This window comes from Musca domestica, unplaced genomic scaffold, assembly GCF_030504385.1.
Source record: "Musca domestica strain aabys unplaced genomic scaffold, Musca_domestica.polishedcontigs.V.1.1 15, whole genome shotgun sequence".
Lineage (NCBI taxonomy): Eukaryota > Metazoa > Arthropoda > Insecta > Diptera > Muscidae > Musca > Musca domestica.
This window is the reverse complement of record NW_026712207.1, coordinates 10,005,728-10,025,241: the sequence shown is the minus strand read 5'-3', so window position 1 is coordinate 10,025,241 and position 19,514 is coordinate 10,005,728. Positions and strand designations below refer to the sequence as shown.

The window sequence follows — 19,514 nt, the reverse complement described above, 5'->3', positions numbered from 1 at the left end:
GGAGTGGACCGATAATTTCCATTTTCACACCAGACCTTGGGCTAATAAAAATGTTGTGATGGGTGTAATTTGAATAGTTTCGAATGTTTATTTCGGGTTTTATGATCGTTTTGGTTATTCAAAATGTTAACCCTTTGTGGGGGAGATACCAGAAAGAATGGTCCAATCTCTACCATCTTTATAAGAGAACTTGTATTGATGGAAGTATTGAGATATGCCAAGTCCGAATGGAATCGGACGTTAATTTCGCGTTTTATGAGCTTCATAAATAATCAAAATTTTGGCCCTTTGTGGTACCAGAGTGGACCTATATATTCCATCTTAACACCAGACCTTGGGTTTAAAAAAATATTGGGATGTGTGAATTTTGAAGACAATCGGATTCTTATATCGCATTTTATAAGGGTTGAAATTATTCAACATTTTGACCCCTTGTGGGGGAGGACCGACATTGTCCATTTTCGCCCCTGACCTAGCACTGATGCAAATATTAGGATTTGCAAAGTTGGAGCAAAATCGGATTATCGTTTCTCTTTCTGTGCAGTAAATTATTTTCCATGAAAATTATGACATTTTATGGGGGCGGTACCAGCAGGAGTGGACCGATATTGCTCATCTCCAAACTCGATTTAAGTTTGAGAATAATATTACGATGTACCAAGTTTGGATCAAATCGGATACTCCCTTCGAGAGTTATCGTGCGCACCAGCCAAACTGACAGACGGACGTGTGGACGGACATCGATAGATTGACTCCAAATGTTCTGAAACGGTTTTGGTCCAAAGAGACCTAGGGTCTAAAACCGTTATTTGGATGCGGCACGTTTTTCCCGTATCAAATGATATATACCCTCTCTAGCCATATGGCTAAGGGTATAAAAAATAAGTAAAAAATTCTCATTAATTATTTTTCTGAATATATAACCCTCATAATGTTAATCATGAAATTTGGAAATCTTCATAAGATAGAAGTCCAAAGATTTTTCAGGTGTCTTCTATTGATAGGAGAAATTCAAATGTTCTCCCATAAATGTAGGAGCTTAAAAAGTCTCGTATAATTAAAAGACATCCGAAAAGGACGCCAACCTCCAAATCTGATCGGATTTAAGGATATTTTAGAATTATTCTACCTTTATTTGACTTTTTGACTCGGCTGGGAAACTTTCTGAATTCAGATCCATCAATCGGGGTTATGACGACGATTATGGAGAAATTATATGATCCTAGAGCAGGGACGATGTGACCCTAGAAATTAACGTTATTCATCAGAGCTGGTGATTCCATTGTTGTCCAGTGAAATGTGGCACTCTCTCCAAGCACTTTGCAGAACAAGGATCTGCCAGCGCTGATTCACTCTTGTAATTTCCCAGTACTGATACCTACTCATAAGTCTCCTGTCGACGAGGGAGGCCTTAAAGTTCTTCTGGTCTTCTGTGCATATACAAAAAATTTGAAATCTTTTTTTTAGGCTAAAGGCGTTTGAAGACTTCTATTTATATAGATAACCTAAGTGGTACCAATACAGAAGCCTCAGAGGTCTTTTATTCATATTAAGGGCCTTACCCATATTGAAGGCCTAATATTCGTTTACAAAACACTGGAAGAAGGTCTTCAACTTCTAAATTTTATCGGATTTATGGATATGCTAGAATAATTCTACCTTTAGCAAAATATTGGAAATAATTAACTTTGAAATAATCAATTATTTCGAATATGGACATTTTATATATAGATAGAAGATAGGCGACGATATCCTTCAACATTTTAAGTATCTTTTTCACCAAGTCTTCTCTATACAGAAGACATTCAAAACATTTGGAACGTAATCAAATAATTAGTTTTCCATTGATACAAACTATTTATTTATATCAATTTAGTAATTGAAAACCTTACAAATGCAAGTCTCCACTGTGTAAACATCAAATATTTAATTGCACAAATAATGCAAAAAAGAAGAATAAAAACAAAACAATAACCAAGCAAGTGCACTACAAATACAATTCGGAGTGACGGCAAACAAAAGTTCATTAAACCATAAAAATGCAAGAATATAACAACAAAGCATGGACGTCGTATGTAATAGGTCTGCAGTAATTTGTATCAATGATGATAATTATTGCATGGGAGTTGGTTACTATTATGAAACATCAATGACTATGGAGTACGATGTAGTAGTGAGGGCATTTTAACTATTCCAATTAACTATAAAGCAGCCATCTAACTAATAAATTTAACACTGGACAAACAGTGCTTAAATTTTAAACTACATTTTCATTTAAACAAAACTAATGTCAATACCTTTAAAAAACTTTCCTGACTTAATCATAAGTAGTTTTTAGCAAAATACTTTTATATGAAATATTTGAAGTATTAAAATTTCAAGGAATATATAAAAAATATATAAGAAAATATTAAAACAATATTCAATATTGAATGTGTATGTACACACAAAAGTTAAAAACGTACGAAAGCATTTTAAAATCTAGATAATTTTCTTTAAAGAAAAAAATATACGCCAATAAAACAATGGAGGTAATTGGAAGGAAAAATAAAGCATCATTCAGTACTTACAGTAGAATGCCGCCAAAATTTAATCAAATCATGTATATCGGAAGAGGGTGCCAACAATAGAAAATCTCTCCATTCATTATAGCTAATATTTAAGCTACCGTCCTGATCCATTCTATAAACAAAAAACATTAAAATAATTATTAATGCCATTTCGAAATTATTAATGCCAACCTAGAGAGTAAATGTTTGGCTTCTTCCATATCTACTTCGATTCCTAAGTCCATAAACGCCGATATCAACTCCTCCAAATCGACTTTGCCTGCAACACAAGTAAGCATTTAGTTTGAATATTTCATTTGTAGGCCATTGGTCTACATACCATCTCGATTTTTGTCCAAGTGAGAAAATTGCAAACGTAAATTTTTCTCATGTTCTCGAACGTAATGTACAAATTCAGCGAGACCCACATCGCCGCTTTGTGTTTTATCTGAGTGCTCCAGGAATTTCTAAATTGAACAAAAGAAAAAAAAGAACAAAAATAAATTAAATTCAAAAATTCAAAAAAAATAAAACAAAAATGGGAAATTTTTCAAAATAATTGTGTAACCCTTGAATTCGCATCGTTATAAAGAAAGAGACCCTTTACATCTTATTACGAAATATTGTGCCGTGTCAAGATTCGGCAATATTGTTTCGTATAAGATATCTCTTTTTTTTTGGCCAGCAGGCGTCCTCCAAAAGACTTTTGTTGATGGAAATTTTTACTTTAACCTTTCCGAATAGGAGAATCATCTAGAGATGCTAGAGATTATCTGAATATCAAATTCTCATAAGGATTTAACACCTTGCAATGATTTCAAAATGAGAATTCTTCAAAAGACTGATGAAAATGTGTTCTATAGGAATAAGGCTGTTCAAGAAACTTCTATAAAAGATCTCCCAGAGGCCTTTTATTAATGGAAAACTTTTAAAATGTATTGTCTAAATATAAGATGGAATGGAAATTTTTCAAAATTAACCATATATATCTATATATCTGTTGGGGCAACCCACATTAACAATATGGCATCTCATGTTGCAACATCCTATACGGCAACGCCCATATAATAGGACGCCGTGCTACCGCCATTTTAGCTTGCTCAGTCTTGTTTTGTCTGTCACTCGAGTCTGACTCACTACATCGTAACTTCTTCATTCTTTTTAAATTAGTAGCTGTGAACGCTCATCATCCAATAAATCTTTACACCTTTAGTATTAACAAACATTGGCTTTTATTTCAACCATAAAAGCACAACAAAAGTGGCGACGAGGATAGTGGAAATTGATCAATAATTGCACTCACAACAATCCGCAAAAATGTCTCAAGACATAATTCTACAATTGTTAACAGAGCAACAAAAAGCAATGTCGCAACAAACGCAACTGCTAAAGCATATGGCTGATCTTCTTCAAGCACAAGGAGCACCAAATTCACCACACTCACCACAAACATCAAATTCATCCAAAGCAGCACTAATGGAATCACAAGCACAGTCAATGACAGCATTCGTATACGAGCCAGAGAGCGGTCTGATATTTCAAGCGTGGTACAACAGGTTTGTGCATGTTTTCGAAAAAGAAGCAAGCTCACTCGAAGAACATGACAAAGTGGCCTTGTTATGGAGAAAAATGTCGAACCAAGTACATGAAAGATTTGCCAACTACGTATTACCAGCAAAACCTGAAGACATGACTCTAAAGGATACAGTAGAGAAACTCAAGAAACTCTTTGGTAAAACAGAAACACAAGTCTCACAAAGATACAAATGCCTTCAGCTAGCAAAATGCGACAGCGAAGATTTCAGAGAATACGCAAGCAGAGTAAACCTACAATGCGAACTATTCAAAATGAAAGAACTGAAAATCGACCAATTCAAATGTCTCATTTTCGTCTTAGGACTCAAGTCAGCAAAGGACAGCGACATAAGACTTCGCTTACTAAAGGTACTGGATGATGAAAACACTACAATGAACCTAGATCAACTAGTAGACGAAACACAACGAATTCTAGATCTCAAATCGGACAACATTCTCATTGAGCAATCAAAAATCGTCTGTTCACTCAACAAGCACGCAAAAGACTTTAAGAAGCACAAAACACCCAATTCACCCTGTTGGTATTGCGGAGACCTTCACTACGTCAAATTTTGTCCTTTCCAGAAACATAAATGCACAACATGCAATCAAGTGGGTCATAAAAATAACTTTTGCAACATCGCTAAGACTGGTAAGAATTTCAAATCATCGTCTGAAAACAACCAGAACGAATTCAAGAAATACAGCAATTCAAGGAAATCATTCAAAACTAAGGCAGTTTTCAAAACACACAACATTAATTTCCGCGACTTAAGGAAATACACAACTGTCCTAATCAACAACAATCCTGTAAAACTTCAAATTGATACTGCATCAGACATATCAATTGTATCTATCAACACATGGAAAGCTATAGGTAAGCCTGAAGCCTACGAAACTTTTGACAACGCTAGCGACGCAAACGCAAACTCAATCAAGCTCCTAGCAGAATTTCAATGTGACGTCACAATCGACAAAACATCAAAAACATTAAAATGTTATATAACAGATATAGAAAAACTCAATATCATGGGAATCGATTGGATTCAAGCATTCAATCTATGGCAGAAACCAATAACCTCATGGTGTCATCAAATAAACTTCGTTGATGAAATAGCAGAATTGAAAACGAATTATCAATCAGTTTTTGATAACAGTACCCCAGGTCTGTGCAAAACAAAAGTCAACATACAATTATTGCCAAACACAAAAGAAATATTCGTTCCCAAACGACCAGTTCCTTTCGCAGCAAGAAAGGAAATTGAAACAGAACTCCTCAGATTAGAAAACGCAGGAATAATCACACCAAATCCCAATGCACCAGAAGGTAAGTCTCCAGCAGAATCCTTCATCGGAAGAAAAATGAGAACGGTCTTCGACGTTCTAAGGAAGCAACAATCGCCTGAGTATAACGTCAATCACAAAATGGAACAGCAGTACAATACCAAACACGGTACCAAAAACAGAGAGTTTAGCAACGGAGAATTGGTCTATGCCAGAAACTTCAAAGGAAACAAAAGTTACTGGACAACAGGCGAAATAGTCGAGCGTAAAGGGAAAGTCATTTACAACACTCTAATCGACGTTGGGGACAGGAAAATTCTAGTACGAGCTCATACTGATCAACTTCGACATAGAGAATCGGTAGAGTCAAGCAGTCAAGAACGACAAAAACTACCATTGGACGTACTACTTGAAGAATTCGAAATCGCTTTGCCTAACCATCAAGAACATTTTGCAACTCCAACAGGTTCACCAAACTGGACACCTCAAAGAATAACAAGTCGCAGACAACCAGTCGAACCTATTTCAAGATCACCTTCTCATCTTAAGGAGGGAGATGTTGGGGCAACCCACATTAACAATATGGCATCTCATGTTGCAACATCCTATACGGCAACGCCCATATAATAGGACGCCGTGCTACCGCCATTTTAGCTTGCTCAGTCTTGTTTTGTCTGTCACTCGAGTCTGACTCACTACATCGTAACTTCTTCATTCTTTTTAAATTAGTAGCTGTGAACGCTCATCATCCAATAAATCTTTACACCTTTAGTATTAACAAACATTGGCTTTTATTTCAAACTATAAAAGTACAACAATATCATACCCTACACCACTATATATTTTTAGTATAGCTTCGTAACAAAAGAATTTATTTAAAGAAGATCATAACACCTATCAACATTTGGCTTTAAAGCAGTTATATTTTGGTTACAGAGGGAACTAATATATGGGAGGCATATCCAATTCTGAATCGATTTTCAGTAAATTTGACGGAGGTAATTTAATATTTTACACCAAACAACCTTGCTAGAGTGCATGAGAAGGATTATATTAAAAAATATATATCGGAGCTGAGTTCCACAAAATGGAAAAGTATGTCCCGAAATTAACTCAATTTGGACTGATATTAGCCATTATTTACACAATAAACCTTAAATCGGATTAAAGATATTTAGGAGCTAAATCCAAATCTTAGCCGATCTCGAAAATTTTGGCAAAGGTATTTCCAAGCTCTATAAGATATCTGGTACCAAATATCATTGTTGTCGAATGGATATTACGAATTTGAGGGACTTAAACTCCAAATCGGATAAAATATATATATGGAAGCTTTAGCTATATCTGAACCTATTTTCACCTTCTAGACTGAATTCGGTTGGATGTGCCAAAATACAGGTAGTTTGGACTGATATTGGCCATTTGGTGCACAATAAATCCGAAATCGGATGAATATACATATGACAGCTATATCCAAATATGAACCGATCTCGATAAAATTTGGCAAAAGTAATCCTGAGCTGTATTTGATATATTATTCCAAATTTCGTTGTTATAGAGTGCATATTATGGCTGTGGAGGACAAAATTAAGTAATCGGATAAACAATATATATGGGAGCTATAGCTATATCAGAAACGATTTTGGGCTGATATTACACGTTTGGTGCAGAATAAAAGGAAAATTGTACGAAGATATATGTGGGAGCTACTCCTAAATTATGACCGATTATTTTCAATTTCAACAGGGTTCGTCGTCAAGTGAATTGGGCAATAAATGCGACCTGTACTCTTTTTACAAAAATACATGGACAGGCGGACGGACATGCATAAATGCAGCAGGATTTGATGGCCGAAGGACAGTCCTTTTGACTCGTGGTTATGACGACAATTATGGGGATATTATGATTCTAGAGCAGGGATGATGTGACCCTAGAAATCGACATTATCCATCAGAGCTGGCGATTCTATTGTTGTCCAGTGAAATGTGGTACTCTCTCCATTCTCTGTGGAGAAAAAGGATCTGCCAGCGATGATTCCATCTTGTCATTACCTAGTTCTGATGCCAATGCCTTTGAAAACTTCTATTCACATAGATAACCTAAGTGGTACCAATACAGAAGCCTCAGAGGTCTTTTATTCATATTGAAGGCCTAATATTCGTTCAGAAAACCTTAGAAGACTCCGAATTTTATAGAAAAACACAGGCCCTTTTTTTATGATTATGGGGAAATTATGTGATCCTAGAGCAGGGACGATGTGACCCTTAGAAATCGACGATATTCATCAGAGCTGGCGATTCCATTGTTGTCCAGTGAAATGTGGCACTCTCTCCATACACTGTGGAGAACAATGATCTGCCAGCGATGATTCCATCTTGTCATTACCTAGTACTGATACCAATGCCTAAAGCTTCTTCCAGTCCTCTGTACGTATACAGAAACCTTCTTTTTATGCTTAAGGCCTATGAAGACTTATGTGCATATAGATAACCCAAGTGGTACAATTTTCACATAGAAGGCCTCGGAAGTTTTCAACCAATACAGAAGCCTAGGAGGCCTTTTATTCATATTGAAGGCCTTGCCCATATTGGAGGCCTTGCCCATATTGAAGGCCTTACCAATATTGAAGGCCTAATATTCGTTTAGAAGTCTTTTGAAGCCTCCGAATTTTATAGAAAGAAAACAGGCATTTTGTGTGTAGGGTCTCAGAAGTCTTCTTTTGTAGTTAGAACCTCGAGAAAATGGAAGAGACATGTTTTTGATAGAATGTTGTGATAGAAACGACGTTGTTTTTGTAGTTTCCTTACAAAACTTTAGGTGAAAATTTGTATATAGCTGTGGACAACTCTATATGACTTCGAATTCCTTGGGAATAAATGTGGTGTAAGGTGGTGTCGTAGAAGATGCATCAGCATGAGGCAATGTATTCCCCTTTAGGAAAAAATATCGAAATATGGCCACTCACTGAATAAAATCTCTTGTGGATCACATTTTAAAAACACTGAAACACAACTTCCTGCTTGATTCGGTTCCGTCAAGGTCCATAAGAGTCGGATAAAATATGAATTGAAAAAAGTAGGCATTTCTAATAAAAGTTCCAGTTGTGAACTGGTTTCTCTTTTCAAACAAAATTAAAACCAAAAGATTTTGTCCCCTCATAGGAGGAAACCTCAAGAGAACAACTTACGAAATCTATAGGAATTGTTCATACCTGAATTTCGAGAAACATAGATTCTTTCAGGGAATACTTTACTTTTAAAGGAAAAATGGACGGAAACTTATGGTTCAATAGCTACTTGGAATCGTTTTAAATGTTTTATCTTTGCATAAAATATTTTCTTAAATGTTCATCAACGTTCTTCTAGTTTATGTAGACAAGAAGATTCTTGTCATATGTTTTGTTCGTCATCGTACATTATTCATGGGAAAACGTGTCTAGACACACAGCCCATAAATTCAGTCAATCACCATGAACACGACAGCACCATGGCTGATGGCATATCACTTGGACTACATTTTTAGGCAGGTGTATTGTATCCTGTTTACATACTTTCTTCATATCATTCATTGCAACAACCTATTTCTTCTACACTTACCTCAGCATACACGCTTGATAGACCAAATTCTCGCAATGCCTCCGACAGATCATGTATATCGATGCGACCGTTGCCATCTCGATCGAGTTGCTTGAATAGATTGCCCAAACGCTCCTCATCCTCGTGTGGCAATTCGGTTGGCAGTTGGGCGTGTGTTGCGGCACCGGATAGGAAATTTTGCAACGTTGTGTTGGGAACATTGAGGTGAGTGGCACCACCACCACCACTGCCGCTTTGGGGGAACTGTAAATTGTTGGATGATGAATGATGATTATAGGCAGAACTATGATAGGTGGTGTTATGATTGTTGTGGTGCAAATGCTGTTGTTGTTGTTGCTGCTGCTGTGACTGCTGCTGTTGCTGATGATCAGCAGCAACTGAATTTGTATTTAGCACACTCTGTATGGGTATCAATTTATGATGGGATTGTGCAGCTGCTGTGGCGGCATGTGCTGAAGCATTCTTAGCAAAATTGGCTGATGTTGTATTTGAATTCGTATAAGCCGATTTTACAGGCGCAGCAGAGCTAGCTGATGACGATGGCTGTGACTGTGACAATGAGGAAGCGCCAACATTGGACAATGATGAACTGGATGATGACGATAGGGATGAAGACGATGGCGTGGACGAGGACGACGAGGAACCTACACTGCCGGTGGAATTCGACGAACCCTTCAACTGTTCAATTTCATTAACATTTGCACTTTTGTTGCTGCGCTCTTGCGTATTGACCATTCTAAAATCTTTTTCTAATATCGTTCTCTCTCCTTTGGGGGGTGTGGTGTGGATGTGTGTTCTATGTTTTTGAGGGGTGCTATGGATCGATCTGTTGTCTGTTGCTATGTGGGATTATTGAATAAAAAACCCTCGATTTTATTCAATAGATAAGATAATTTTATTCTAATAAGTTAGTTCAATATTCTTTGGTTTTTCTGAGAAATCTTTTGTGCACTTGGTTTTGGGTCGGGTGGCGGTGATGAAAAACAGATTCTCTGACTCGCTGCTCCAAACTGTGATTATCTTCTTCCTTTATTTCTCTATTCTCACGTCTATGGTAACATTTTCGTTATATTTCCCATCATTTATCCATGGCAAAAAGACTATGCAAAATAAACGTGGCGCGTCCAATAGTCCTGCTAGTAGGGCGTTGAATATTTCGTTTTTTATTTTCTGTTTTGCTTTCAAAATTTGCTGTCAGTAGTGTGCTGCTGCCTTCCGTTCAATTGCGTTTACTGCTGACACGGTAAGTTTCTCGGTGTTCTCGCGGTGTGTATGAGTGTTTGTGTATTGGATGCAAAATCTAAAAGTACACATTGAAAAAATTGTTTACATTAGCATTTTTTAAGATTATTCATAGAAGACTACATATTTTGTTTCTAAACAATACCGAAATTCGTTGGATATGTGCTTTTGTAAAATTGTGTACCTCCATATGTACATATGCTTGTACATACGATTGTGGTTATTATACAAAATTGAATTCATTTGAAATATTTAACCTTTTCTTTTGTTGTTAAAGTAGCGGAAAGGTCTGACGGCATATGTTTTTTTGAAAAGGTTGAATTTGTGGCGATCAAATTTGCGGAAGCTCGACAAAAAACATACTTTTTTTGCTCTTTGCATGAGTTTTCAAATATTTTGAGTAGTTATTTTAAAGATGGAAAATCAAATGAATTTCATTTCATTTCATTTATTTACCTTACAAAGAAATATAAATAAGCCCACAGGGCCCATAACTTATATTATCTATCTACAATACCCTAACATAATACAAATTCAATGATTATTTCAAACTTAACAAATAACATATTAAACCTAATAATTTATCTTAATAATTCACGAGAAGCTCGAACCCTACACCTCGATTCACCATCACCAACTAAACAATAGTCTAGTAGAGCAGTGAAAAAGTGTAGCAGAAACGAGCTAAAAATAAGAGATAACTATTTTATTACTCACAAAACAGAGTATAAATAGTAACTCACATTATACCCTACAAATAAAATTAAGAAGATAATATAGTGGCTCCCCAGCCCAAACAAAAAAGAAAAGCAAAAAGAAAAACCCATAATAAACCGACGCAACCACTACAAAAACATAGCCTACATATTTAGGCGAAGGTATTCAATTACTTTAACCCTAAACAGATAATTGGTATGGGCAAAAGTACGTAAGGCCAAAGGAAGCTGATTCCACAATCTCACCGCCCTAACCACAAATGATCTCTCACCAATGGAGGACGAAAACCTTGGACACAACAATTGAGGATTTCGAGATGATCTACAAAACAAACTCGGTCAATTTCTTGGACCGTATATATACTCCTCAGCCATGTGGCTAGAGAGGGTATATATACGGCCCAAACGTGCCTCATCGGAATAACTGTTTATGACCCAAGGTGTCTTTGGACCATTCAACAAAATTTTGAATAATTATAATTCTTATAAAATGTGATGTGTCCGCTTGTCTTCAAATTACACACATAACAATTTTTCTCCAAACTAATCGGTCCACTCTTTCTGGTACCTTCCCCACAAAAGGATCAAAATTTTTAGTACCTACGCAGCTCATAAAACGGTAAATTAACATTCGATTTCATTCAGACTTGGCACAACTCAATCTTTCCATTAACACAAAATTTTTTATAAAGATGGTAGAGATCGGACCATTCCTTCTGGTACCTCCCCTACAAAGGGTCAACGTTATAAATAACAATAATGATAATAAATTCCGAAATAAGCCTCCGGTTCTATTTAAATTACACACAACACAATATTTTTATTAACCTAAGGTCTGGTGTGAAGATGGAATATATCGGACCACTACATCTAGTGCCTACCCCACGAAGGGTCAAAATTTTGAATATCCATTAAGCTCAAATTGAGTTCCGATTCCATTCAGACTTGGCATATCTCAATATTTTTATCAACGCAAGATCTGTTATAAAGATGGTAGAGATCAGGCTACTCCTTCTGGTACCTCCCCCACAAAGGGTTACATTTTTAAGTGACCAAAACGATCATAAAATCCGAAATAAACATCCGGTTCTCTTCCAATAACACAAATCACAATGTTTTTATTTACCCAAGGTCTGGTGTGTACCTCCACAAAGGGTCAAAAATTTGAGTATCCATGAAGCTGATAAAACGGGAAATTAATATCCGATTCCATTTAGACTTGGCACATTTTAATATTTCCATCAACACAAGATCTGTTATAAAGATGGTAGAGATCGAACATTTTTTCTGGTACTTCCCCACATAGGGTTTAAGATTTTAAAGCATTAAAATGGAATACTTCCCCTATATCTGTTACCACATGCATATTCGCATCGATATGGTCCAAATCAGTCTTAAGTCAGATACGAATTGGTCAATATTGGCCCACTGCTTCGGAACATCCCCCATAAATGGTCAACAGTTTGAATAATCATAACTCAAGGCTCGGTGTAACCTCCTGATACTATTTTACTTGGAAATATCTAAATCAGCGAGAGTGTGTTTTTTATAGACACGATTAATAGAATAATAACAAAGTTTGTGGTTTTCATAGAGTATTAGACAATATTATTAAAAATAAATTTGAAAACATTTTATTTTGAATACCCTTAGGTTTAAAAACAATTTAATAAAAATAACAATTTTTTGGTTATTTTTATGGTGATCTGCAACAAGGTTAGGCATTTTTAGGGGCACCAAAACATCGCCTCTATTCAGAGCTACCCACAATATCTTGTAACACGCACTGATGGCTTGAAAGCAGGAAATATTATTCTATAAAAAAACAATTTTGCATCTACGCAATCTTGCGAGATTCGAATTCGGCACTAAAACTCAAGTTCTTTAAGAGATTTTTCCGCTTTGGGCATATTTTACCATAAAAATAGGACTAGGGCAGGACCGATTATGCTCAAGGTAAACTGAAGGCCGTAAATCATGGATAAAACTTGTTCAGAATAGAAAATCGCAGTAATGTCAGCAGTATTTTGTCAAGGGTGAGCTGATGAGCATCATTGCTTCTGCCAACATGATTATAGGCAAAGTACCATATACAATAAGGGCATGAAGCTATTATCCTGCAATTTTTTGCAGGCTATTAGGGGACAAAGCTAGCAATAGAGAGGACTGCCAAATGGATTCATTCAACTTTCCAAGGACGAAGTAATTGCGACATCAATTATCTAATAATACTATCTGCATAAATGCAATACAATTTTCTTGGTAAAGTGCCAGATTTTTTTTTAAATGGCCTTGAGAATTATAGACAAAATTTCGAAGCTAATCTTAGCATTATCTATTATCTATCCTATCCTTAACACAATTAGGATTGAATTCCCATAAAATAGTGATAATCTCTGCACCTCACTACATAATTTGAAGGCACGAGAATGCAATGGATAACCATAAACCGGAAATTGGTAAAAATTAGTATTCAGCGCACATCGCAGCCCGTTGCTCCTTTGCCGTGAACATTTCATTAAATAACAAGTTTGGGGAAAAGTTTTAATGTTCCAATGAATCAACAGATATATTTTGGAATCACAATTGCTAAGGTACTTTTGTTTCAGACCAAAGACGCAAATACATCCATGAACAATATTTATCCTTAATTTTTTACAACTTTAAATTTCTAAATTGACCAGTAAATTATAGACGATTTGCCTTTAATTTGCCAATTGATGAACCAAATAAATCTCAAGACTGCCGCATTGCCCTCTTTAAGTTTGATACCCAAAAGATTTATTCAATTACGGTAACTTCAACGGTGGTAAACAACCTTCAGCCAATGGAAAAATATCAATTGACATCTTTTTTAAGAAGCTGTGAAATTTTTAAACAAACATTAACTTCAAACCATCTTCTGTCAGTGGTAAAAACTCTTCAAATACAAGAAATGACATCATTATCACTCTTGTGCTTTTGTCGTGAGGCAGGTAGGGAAACTATGACGAAGTCAAAATTGATTTTTTCCATACCACAAAGAATAAGGTTGAAGGTTGCACACGCGCTTCCGTGAACCTTGAAAAGTCTTAACACTGTATTATGGGTTCTTGACACAAGGGACGTAGGATTCACAGAAAAGGGGACAAGAAAAAAGCCACAATTACCAGCTGATTTGTCCGCAAAATCAATTTGCAGCCGTCCAAAAGGAAACACCTTTTTTTTGGTTGAAGGACCTCAACTAAACTCGTAAATGAAAACGAAAGCACTTTAATTTTTTTGCAAAATGTTTGTTGTACAAAATATGAAATGTTGTTGCAAATCTTACCGAATAAGCCGAATAGGAAAACGATTTTTTTCTTTTATACGCTGGAGACTGTTGTCTTTGCTTTTGCTAACTTTTCTTTTTTTCCCCTTTGCAACCAATGGTCTCTTTTCTATACGACAGCTATGCTTTTGCCAAATTGGCAATTTTTCATTCTATATTCACCAAACAACTGACACTTTATTTTCCCAGGAATTTTTCTTTTAGTTTTCTTGCGAAAAAATCGTACAATTTGTGTACACTTTCACGCACTTTCTTTTCGTGTATTAAACCACCGTAAAATTAAATTTCTAGTGGTTTTTGTTTTTTCATCCAGGGCTCTGTAGATCGACTTTTGACTCAAAGGTCTTGGAGGCAATAATTCGATTTATTGTTATCGAAGGAAAGGAGAATGTGTCAGTTTCCCATAATTTAGAGACGCGTTTGGTGAACATTTTATGTCATCTTCCGGATCGGCAAGCGATGTAACGACCTTAGATTATTCGGTTGTGGGGCTGTGTTAAAGCTCATGTCTATGCAGAAGAACCCTCTTCAATTGACGCTTTGGAAGACAACGTTGAAATATGTCGTGATCAACATTTGAATGAATTAAGCTCAAACATTGAGTTACATGGAACAACTCTAGTTTAGTAAAAACTCTTCGATTGTTTCGTAAGTGGATCCAAATCTAGTCGGGGTCTTGAACCCGGACTCTCGGGTAAAAACTCTGGGATCCTGGGTCCGTAACCCAAGAAAAAAATTGTTTCTCGGAATCAGGGTAAAAACACCTACCAGTGGAAAAAATTAAAAAAAAAATTGAAGAGTTTTTACTTAACTAGAGTTAATCCAATTATTTGACTCATATTAAAATTTCATGTATTTTCTGAATTTTATGTTTTTTTAGAATTTTCCTATATCTCCTTTTTACATAATATGAATACTTGAAACAAAGGAACTAGTTACAATAAAACAATAGAGAACTAAACGATTGAAAGAGATAAACTAATTCCGATAGTTTCTTCCAAAGAATAATTCCTTTGAACAAATTGATATTTGGAACGAGGCAACTCTGCTTTTTGAGTAGATTCAGAGGAATACTTCGACCGCAGAGGATTGTTTACAAGTGATTGTTGACATGACTTTAGCTCACCGAGCTCTCTTTACATGGTTCATTTTTCTGGTATTTTTGATACTTGTCTGTCTGCGACTCGATCCTCGCACCCATTGGAATTGGTTCCTTGTCTTTATTCCACTATGGGTGTTCGATGGTATTCTCATTATATATGTCATCATAAAAATCGTTAGAAAGTGGCGGAATCTTAAGCGTTTAAAGGAGCTACTGGTTAACTATCAATGGTACATAGGTGGAGTGCTGCTTAAGATTGCATCTCAGCTTATGATTTGCCTGACACTGGAATATCCCGAATTGGAAATCTCAATTTTTGTTACAATGATACCCATATGGATACTGTTGTCAGCGTCAGTGGTTTATGTGTTTGGACGATTGCATAAAATCGAGTCCTGGTGACGACATCAAGATCAGAAGGAGAACAATGACGAATGTACTGAACGCCTGTTTAGCTTGTAAAAAGGAATGATATTCTTGTATAAATAATTTGCTGTAAGTAAATAATAGCCTTAAGCCTCTCACTCTCCTCTTAAAATAAAAATCTCGATTAAAATAATTTCCACTGTTATATTTTTGTTGAGTTTTTTTTAGAAACCATATTTGCTTTGTGTTGCCCTTCTGTTTTGACGATTTGCCGCCCACATTGCTTGGAGTTCCGCCTCATTGGCTTTTGCCTTGTGGGCAAGATACGTGATTTGATGTTTACGTCGCGTACCAGCTACGGGTTCCTCGTCAACCAAAACTCCTGTGGGCTGGTACGTTGTGGACGAAGCCAGTGCAGTCCGCATCCATTCATCTTTGTTTGGCAGAATTTGTTCACTATTCAAATCCACAATATTAATTGGTTCATTCCTGCGTCTTTTGGCACTGCTTCCAACCAGGGCCTGTGTTGCCTCCGAGTCCAATTGACTTTCATGATAACGTTTTCTTGCAGCTTCCAATTCTTGCTGATTTCTATGCACCTCCTCCTGTTCTTGTGTCGCCTTTGTTTCACATTCTTTGAGATATTTGTTTGTAACCTCTGCCATCTTGGCTGCTTTCTTGGCCACTAACATTGATATTTCATTTACACTAACATCGGGAAGTTTAATATCATCATCCGTTTGAAGGGAAAAGAAATCACTGCCACTGGCTGTGGTCCGATCATCATCCTCCTCTTCGTCTTCTTCTGTGGCAATGGTAGGGGTTTTTGTTTTGGATTGGGGATTTATTTTCTTCATTGCATTGTCCCCGTCAATGCCCTCGGTGTTATGGGCTGGCCTGCGATATTTAACAGTATCAGGAATTAGCGATGATGAGGGTTTCGATACAGCAGGTCTCGATTCATTCGTAGCAACATTTGTGCTTTCCTTAGAAAAGGTTCTCTCAGATTTGGCCTGTGGTAATATACTTAAGAGACCACAGCCTTTAGCTTTGCCCTTACCTTCATTACTTGCTGTGTGTTTCGATTTTTCTTTCATTTCGGAGTTGACATCGTCAAAGTCTTTGAGAGAGGGTATTGAAATTTTCACGGGTCCTTTGGCAGGTGCAGGTTTAACTTCTGAACTTACAAAATTATCCTTTTTGTGCAAAAACTCATCATCTTCTTCTTCGATTGTCTCCTGTTGGTGACCTAATGTCTTGGGAGTCGGCAGCACCGAAAATGTTGACAAGCTACCTACAAGCTCTTGTATTGATGACTCTTGCTTCGGCTTGGGAAGTGATAATGAAAATGTGGATGTTTTCAATTGGTCTTCAGAGTGATCTAAATAGTCTTCATCATCGTCACTGATATGGCCATTAGTTGTAAACTTTGGAACAACCTCAGCTGCAACTGGATTTGAGGGTTTACTGGAAGATGGGACTTCTTTCGCTGTGACTGTGGGCTTAATCTCCTCGTTGTTTTCTTCGTCGTAATCTGACTCATCGCTACTATTGTCATAGGCAACCAGGGACATTGTGGAATATATGGGGTATAAATTAAAACGTATTTAATCAGGGTTAAATAAGATAAATCAAACTCAAGCAGTTCGTCCACAAACAAGACGTAAAAATGTTTTTATTCTTCTTCTTATTTTGAAAAGCTATTCACAAAGAATGGTTACCTTGTCATATAATGTCAAAAATGCGTCTTACGGTATTTGACACTTGTTCATTTGTGTCTGCAATGAACAAACAGCTGTTTTTTTTGGAAGAAAATGTTGTTTACAGAACCCTATGATTTGAATTTTTCGATCTTATGGAACACTTATGAAGGCTTTTTCGATCTTATGGAACCCTTCATTTGGCATTCTTGTGTGGACTTGAGTTGCGTCGGTACGCATTTTTTCTCTAAAATCAAGAAATCTTTCCATTGTTGACTCCAGCATAGCTCGTACTTTGCCAAAATGTCGAAAATGTTACCGCGTCAATGTGGTCGTGGTGGTGTTGCAAACTGTGGTCTGCCGCCCAGTAATTCCCTGGGCGATAAGGAATTGCGTGATCAGCTCCAACAAGAAATTGAAAATAAATCAAAACTTTGCTCAAATCCCACTTATGAATGTACCATACCACGCATAGATGGCTACGAGTATTGTATGCGACATATTCTACGGGATCCAAAGGGAAATTTTCGCCAATGTACATATACGTATAGTAACAATAGAAAATGCACAAATGCTTTGCCCAAACATGATCTGAAGAAAGATCCCAATATGACAACGCTTTGCTTCGAGCACAACAGGCAGGTTCAGTTGCAGAAGACACATGCCTCGGTGGGGAAATTAAAACAAGTGGAGACGAATGAAGCGCTGCTCAACAGTCTGGCTCACCACTTACATGTGGAGGAGACACCCGAAAAGAATGAAACAAATTGTGAACAGGATGAGGAAATTGATGTGGTATCACCGCATGTTACACCGTTTGGTAAGTAAATAATTTTTCCCTGGGGTTTTTTTGTTATGTTTATTGTTTATTTTTTTCGTTTTGCAGTGTGTCATGATCAGCTTAATTCAATTGGAGATATTGTCACCACAATGCGTAAACGCAGACGCATTTTGGACTACGCCTCGGACAGCTCTTCGGATGAAGAAGTCATTTGTATGAGCAACACATCTCGTGGCCATGAATGTTATGAATCCGACAATGAAAGCGTGGATTCTCAAGACGAGGACCTTCTCAAACATGCCGGTGTATATACTCGACAAGAGGCCATACGTATTTCGGAAGCAAAACTTACCAAACTCCAGGGTCTCTATATTGACCAGATTAATCGCCTACATCATATGTTGCGTGAAAAAAGACGACGTTATTTGAATGCCATTCGCAGGGAGCGTGAACATTTGTGTAGCATACACGAACAATTGAAAGAAACTCCCCGAGAACGGGCTCTGTATGAACAATTGAAGGCCTTGAATTCCTATCACAGACGTCATGGAGTGGAGGCGGTACTTTATAAGAAATTCAAAGAGAAACGTAGCCGTGCCGGTGATGCCTCATCTAAAGCTTCATTTACCAAATGCGTTTTTACCGAGGGTGGGGTTAAATGTGGGGACCGTGCCCTACTGCACACACGATATTGCCGCAAACATATCCTGGAGGATAAAAAACAGATTTTGTTCAAGGCATGTGAAGTGAAAAAATCCGGTGTTGTGTGTCAAGAACCCATACCGTGTATTTTCGACGATGCCACTTGTGTGCTGCACTTGACACTGCCTCAACAGAGGCAATATATTCAGAGGGTAATATTTTAAGAGCAATTTTTGTTGTAAATTCGTTAATTAAATTAGCAATTTAATTTTTTTAGAAATATGAATCGGAAACCGAAGATGAGGAAGTTGAAGTTAAAAAGGAAACGTTGCCAAATCCTGCTGCCGATGTCAAAACGGAAGTGGCAGGAGGCGATGCCGTTGCTGAAGGGAGTGCAGATGTTCAAAATGTAGCTGTTAAATAAGTTTTGCTTGTAAGAATATGTCTTAGACTTTGTAAAAACCTAGAGTTTCGCAAAAAGATGCGAATTATCAATAAATTAGTTCTTGGAGACATGATATTGCATTCAAATGTATTTAAGGCCGGTCAGTAAGACCGCCTGACAACTGCATCATGCTATCAAAATACATAATTGTGAAGTTTTGACCCTTTGTGGGGGCGGTGCCAGAAGGAGTAAACCGATATACACCA

General features: G+C 36.9%; 4 protein-coding genes across 4 annotated transcripts in view; 2 read left to right on the top strand and 2 right to left on the bottom strand.

Moving 5' to 3' along the window:
• The window catches only part of LOC101887665 (mitochondrial adenyl nucleotide antiporter SLC25A25), a 45,647-nt gene extending 31,080 nt beyond the window's left edge, over nt 1-14,567 (bottom strand). The window contains exons 1-5 of the mRNA XM_005177636.4: nt 14,273-14,567; nt 9,005-10,304; nt 2,890-3,016; nt 2,742-2,829; nt 2,571-2,682 (exon numbers count right to left, since the gene is read on the bottom strand). Of these exons, the coding sequence (XP_005177693.2) occupies nt 2,571-2,682; nt 2,742-2,829; nt 2,890-3,016; nt 9,005-9,739 (1,062 nt within the window). The 5' untranslated portion in view covers nt 9,740-10,304; nt 14,273-14,567. The remainder of the gene's footprint in view (nt 1-2,570; nt 2,683-2,741; nt 2,830-2,889; nt 3,017-9,004; nt 10,305-14,272) is intronic.
• A 742-nt stretch (nt 14,568-15,309) lies between these two features.
• LOC101887939 (transmembrane protein 60) lies at nt 15,310-15,933 on the top strand. The gene has a single exon (XM_005177638.4). It carries the CDS (start codon nt 15,384-15,386, stop codon nt 15,774-15,776), a length of 393 nt encoding a protein of 130 aa, XP_005177695.1. The 5' UTR covers nt 15,310-15,383; the 3' UTR covers nt 15,777-15,933.
• LOC101888111 (uncharacterized) lies at nt 15,900-17,425 on the bottom strand. The gene has a single exon (XM_005177639.4). The coding sequence runs from the start codon at nt 17,312-17,314 to the stop codon at nt 15,965-15,967; it is 1,350 nt and encodes a 449-aa protein (XP_005177696.2). The 5' UTR covers nt 17,315-17,425; the 3' UTR covers nt 15,900-15,964.
• A 202-nt stretch (nt 17,426-17,627) lies between these two features.
• On the top strand, nt 17,628-19,381 carry LOC101888288 (KAT8 regulatory NSL complex subunit 2). Its single transcript, XM_020034703.2, has 3 exons — nt 17,628-18,260; nt 18,327-19,075; nt 19,141-19,381. The coding sequence occupies exons 1-3, from the start codon at nt 17,744-17,746 to the stop codon at nt 19,285-19,287; spliced, it is 1,413 nt and encodes a 470-aa protein (XP_019890262.2). The 5' UTR covers nt 17,628-17,743; the 3' UTR covers nt 19,288-19,381.
• The last annotated feature ends 133 nt before the right edge of the window (nt 19,382-19,514 follow it).